Raw genomic sequence first — 4857 nt, 5'->3', positions numbered from 1 at the left:
AAAAAAAAAAAAAAAAAAAAAAAAAAAAGCATGACAATAATATAATAAAAAAAGCTTATAATGACTCTGCATCATTAAATAAAAACATAGGTTAAATAAATGTTAATCTATGTTTAACATATTCTACTTAAGAGGTAAACTGAATTAAAGGCAAGGAATGTGTTTTATAAATATCTCTACCAAAAATATTCAGAAAATGTTTTAAAACTTGCGTGTTAAAAGCAAAGATTCTGGTGATCTTGAAAATTTCAGTATGAGAGAACCAATTTCTTTCTTTTTTTCTTTTGAGATGGAGTTTCACTCTGTCACCCAGGCTGGAGTGCAATGGTGTAATCTCGGCTCACTGCAAACTCCACCTCCCAGGTTCAAGCAATTCTCCTGCCCCAGCTTCCCAAGTAGCTGGGATTACAGGCACCTGCCACCAAGCCTGGCTAATTTTGTAGTTTTTAGCAGAGACGGGGTTTCACCATGTTGGCCAGGCTGGTCTTGAACTCCTGACCTCAGGTGATCTGCCTGGCTTGGCCTCCCAAAGTGCTGGGATAACAGGTGTGAGCCACCGCGCCCGGCCAAGATAACCAATTTCTTTTTTTTTTTTTTCTGAGACACAGTCTCGCTCTGTTGCCCAGGCTGGAGTGCAGTGACATGACCTAGGCTCACTGTAACCTCTGCCTCCTCTCAGGTTCAAACAATTCTCTGCCTCAGCTTCCCGAGTATCTGGGATTACAGGTGCCTGCCACCACACCCGGCCAATTTTTTTTGTATTTTTAGTAGAGACGAGGGTTCACCATCTTGGCCAGGCTGGTCTTGAACTCCTGACCTTGTGATCCACCCACCTCAGCCTCTCAAAGTGCTGGGATTACAGGTGTGAGCCACTGCGCCCAGCCAATAAGCAATTTCTTAAACGATTACAGTAGCTCCGTTACTAAAAATGTAATTGTATTATTTTAGATATGGTTAACGTACGTTTGATGACTGGCTGGCCGTCTAGTCACATTACAAACTCGGTATTTTCGTTTCATCTGTCCACAGTGGGTCACCTCAACTTTGAGACCTGAAATTTTTTTTAAAAGGCAAAATAGTTAATTAAAATCATAGTGACAAAAACAGATTCAAATGTTGTCTTCAAAATGTCATGATATTGTACAGGATAAAAATTCCAAGAATATGGGGACAATTTCATCATTACAGGCAAAAAACCTGAGCTAAGCAGAATAAATTAGAACTCAGATGACCTAAGATGCTCAATCTACTTTAGTTTATTATTTCATCCAATAAATATTTATTAAGCATCAACTATGTTCTGACACTTACTTTCAGGTCTGGAAACAGCTTCGTGAAGTTTATGTTCTAGTGAGGGAAGCTAACTAATAACAAGTAAAGAAGAAAAGAAATTCCAGAAGGGTAATAAATGAATTTATGTTATTTTATTAAAATGGAAGTTTTTAAGTGGGTAAGGGTAGCATTTACTGAGTGCCTGATATGTGACAGGTACTATGCTAGAAAGCTTTATAAACCTAATTGCATTTAATTCTCACAACAACTCTACAAGGTATATATTATTATCTTTTTTTTTTTTTTTTTTTTTTTTGAGACGGAGTCTCGCTTTGTCACCCGGGCTGGAGTGTAGTGGCCGGATCTCAGCTCACTGCAAGCTCCGCCTCCCGGGCTTACGCCATTCTCCTGCCTCAGCCTCCCAAGTAGCTGGGACTACAGGCGCCCGCCATCTCGCCCGGCTAGTTTTTTGTATTTTTTAGTAGAGACAGGGTTTCACCGTGTTAGCCAGGATGGTCTCGATCTCCTGACCTCGTGATCCGCCCGTCTCGGCCTCCCAAAGTGCTGGGATTACAGGCTTGAGCCACCGCGCCCGGCTATTATCTTTACCTTAGAGATGAATACACTAAGGTTCACAGTGGTTAAGGAACTTGACCAAGGTCCCACTGATAGAACTGATTGGCCTGAGACCGAAGCCTAGGTCTGTGTGACTGCAGAGCACAGGCTCCTTGCAGCATGCTGAGCTGCTTCTCCAAGACTACATTAATGCAAACACTTACCTCTGATTTCTTTGGTAAACTTGACTCGCTGGGAGTCTGTTAGAGGTTTGGTCTGTTCATTGATGTTCTGAATGTCTAAAACCTCACACATGAACTCAATGATAGGCTGAGCCCGGTAGAAAGCAGTTGCAGATACTAACAAACAGAGAAGGATGCTTAACTTCAGGTAAAAAGGAAGGGCCAAAACAAACAAACAAAAACCAGCCCAAAGAGTTATTGGATAAAGAGAGTTCCATCCTACCATCAATGTTGAGCATCATATTCCACATGGCAGGTCTCACAGACTGATGAAAACCAAACCAGACCTCCCTTCCCCCTCCCAGAGGGTGGTAGTAACCTTCAGGGGTGAGAAAAGGAACGGCCCACTGGGGTGTACCTGAAGAAACAAGAGTTTGCATGTGTCATATTAAACATGTGGAAGTTTCTTCATTTCACTCTCAACTCTGGGAGCTGAAATCAAATTTGAACTATGACTTATGCAGACATTTTTCAATGGCTCCAGTGCAACCTACCAAAAAAGTTTGACATTTGTAGGAAAATAATCCAAACCAAAGTACTAACCTCATGGAGGGAAGGTGTCTTGTGATAACATCAAGTGCTTGTACTGAGTCATCTGGGACTTCATTCAAGTGCCCAGCCAAAGCTTCTAAAAGCAACTGAAGGCTCACAACTGACACCCACTGAACAGACACTTTAAAGGTTTGGTCTTTACCCTCGCCTGGAAGAGTCACCTCCATATCAACCTAAGGAAAAAATACATGAATACAAACATAAATGTTTACAATGGCTGTGGGAAAGATCCCAAGAATATGCAGTATGATATATGCATAAGGATATTTCTTTTAACATTTTTTATAATTGCATAACATTGGAAACAACTTAAGTGTCGATGAGAAGGGGAATAATTTATTTATCTATTTATTTTTTATTTATTTATTTTTTTTGAGACGGAGTCTCGCTCCGTCACCCAGGCTGGAGTGCAGTGGCCAGATCTCGCTCACTGCAAGCTCCGCCTCCTGGGTTTACGCCATTCTCCTGCCTCAGCCTCCTGAGTAGCTGGGACTACAGGCGCCCAACACCTCGCCCGGCTAGTTTTTTGTATTTTTTAGTAGAGACGGGGTTTCACCGTGTTAGCCAGGATGGTCTCGATCTCCTGACCTCGTGATCCGCCCGTCTCGGCCTCCCAAAGTGCTGGGATTACAGGCTTGAGCCACCGCACCCGGCCGGGAATAATTTAATATGTAACATTATACATTAGTGAAAAAACAAGGTAGATGTTACAACATGGATGAACCTTGAAAACATTATGCTAAATAAAACAAGCCAGGTACAAAAAGGCAAATATTTCATGATTCTATTTCTATGAAGTACATTGAATAGTCAAATTTAAAGAGACAGAAAGTAGAACAGTGGTTATCAGGGACCAGAGTCAGTAGTGTATGGGGAATTATTATTTAATAGGTACAGAGTTTTTGTTTGGAATGATGAAAAAGTTCTGAAAATGGATAGTGATGATGGATGCACAACAATGTGAATGTACATAATGCAATTAAACTGTAACAAAATCATAATTTTTTTTTGAGACAGGGTCTTGCTCTGTCATCCAAGCTGGAGTGTAGTGGTGCAATAATAACTAATTCTAGCCTCAAAGTCCTGGGCTCAAGGGATCCTCCCACATTAGCCTCCCTAGTAGCTGGAACTACAGGTGCACACCACCAGGCCTGGCTAACTAAAACAATTTTTTTTTTTTGTAGAGATGGGTCTCCCTGTGTTGCTCAGGCTGGTCTCAAACTACTGGCCTCAAGCAATCCTCCCACCTTGATCTCCCACAGCACTGGGATTTTTGGCTGGGTGAAGCACTACACCCAGCCAAAAATAGTAAATTTTATATTATATATTATTTTACAACAATAAAAAACTTAAATTTGAAAAATAAGGTAGATATAAATGTATAGAAATGGAAAGATCTTTCAGACATATTATTAAATGAAAAGCAAATCACAGAATGACATGCAAAACAGTAATAATACACATCAACATATGTATAAATAGCTAATATGCATAATATATCTAAAAAGATACATACCAAACTACTATAGTAGTTTCCTTTGAAAAGGAAAATGGAAGTGAGGGTGCAGCTAAGTCGGGGAGGCAGTAAATCACAGCATTTCTAGATTGTCTGGATAAGTTTATTATGAGCATATGTTCACACAGTACTTTTCTAATTTAAAAAAATAAACATTTAAAAAAGTATTGTGGCGGCCGGGCGCGGTGGCTCAAGCCTGTAATCCCAGCACTTTGGGAGGCCGAGACGGGCAGATCACGAGGTCATGAGATTGAGACCATCCTGGCTAACATGGTGAAACCCCATCTCTACTAAAAAAAATACAAAAAACTAGCCGGATGTGGTGGCGGGCACCTGTAGTCCCAGCTACTCGGGAGGCTGAGGCAGGAGAATGGTGTGAACCTGGGAGGCGGAGCTTGCAGTGAGCTGAGATCTGGCCACTGCACTCCAGCCTGGGCGACAGAGTGAGACTCCATCTCAAAAAATAAATAAATAAATAAAAAAGTATTGTGCTATTATAATCTATTTTCATAAGTGAGTATTATATAGTTTTCTATAATTTACAAAACCCTGTTGTTCAGATTCAGGTAGTACTTTGTTAAAGCACATGGTTAATGTTAGAAATTATGTAAAGATGACACAATCCACCTAAATCCTAACGCTCATCTCATTTTCAATTATCAGTTAACTGAGACAAGAGAATATGGACAGAATAACCAATCTATCATCACTATAAAAAAC

The 4857-nt window shown here is 40.5% G+C and overlaps 1 protein-coding gene across 1 annotated transcript in view; it reads right to left on the bottom strand.

Moving 5' to 3' along the window:
- Positions 1-4857, bottom strand: part of AGO4 (argonaute RISC component 4) — a 55450-nt gene that overhangs the window by 33603 nt on the left and 16990 nt on the right. The window contains 5 exon segments of the mRNA XM_017884545.1: positions 964-1051; positions 2052-2186; positions 2293-2405; positions 2407-2427; positions 2613-2794. Of these exon segments, the coding sequence (XP_017740034.1) occupies positions 964-1051; positions 2052-2186; positions 2293-2405; positions 2407-2427; positions 2613-2794 (539 nt within the window).

This window comes from Rhinopithecus bieti, unplaced genomic scaffold (assembly GCF_001698545.2).
Source record: "Rhinopithecus bieti isolate Rb0 unplaced genomic scaffold, ASM169854v2 scaffold_13029, whole genome shotgun sequence".
In the NCBI taxonomy this organism is placed as follows: Eukaryota; Metazoa; Chordata; class Mammalia; order Primates; family Cercopithecidae; genus Rhinopithecus; species Rhinopithecus bieti.
The sequence above is the reverse complement of the archived record's forward strand: the minus strand, read 5'-3'. Positions and strand labels throughout refer to the sequence as shown.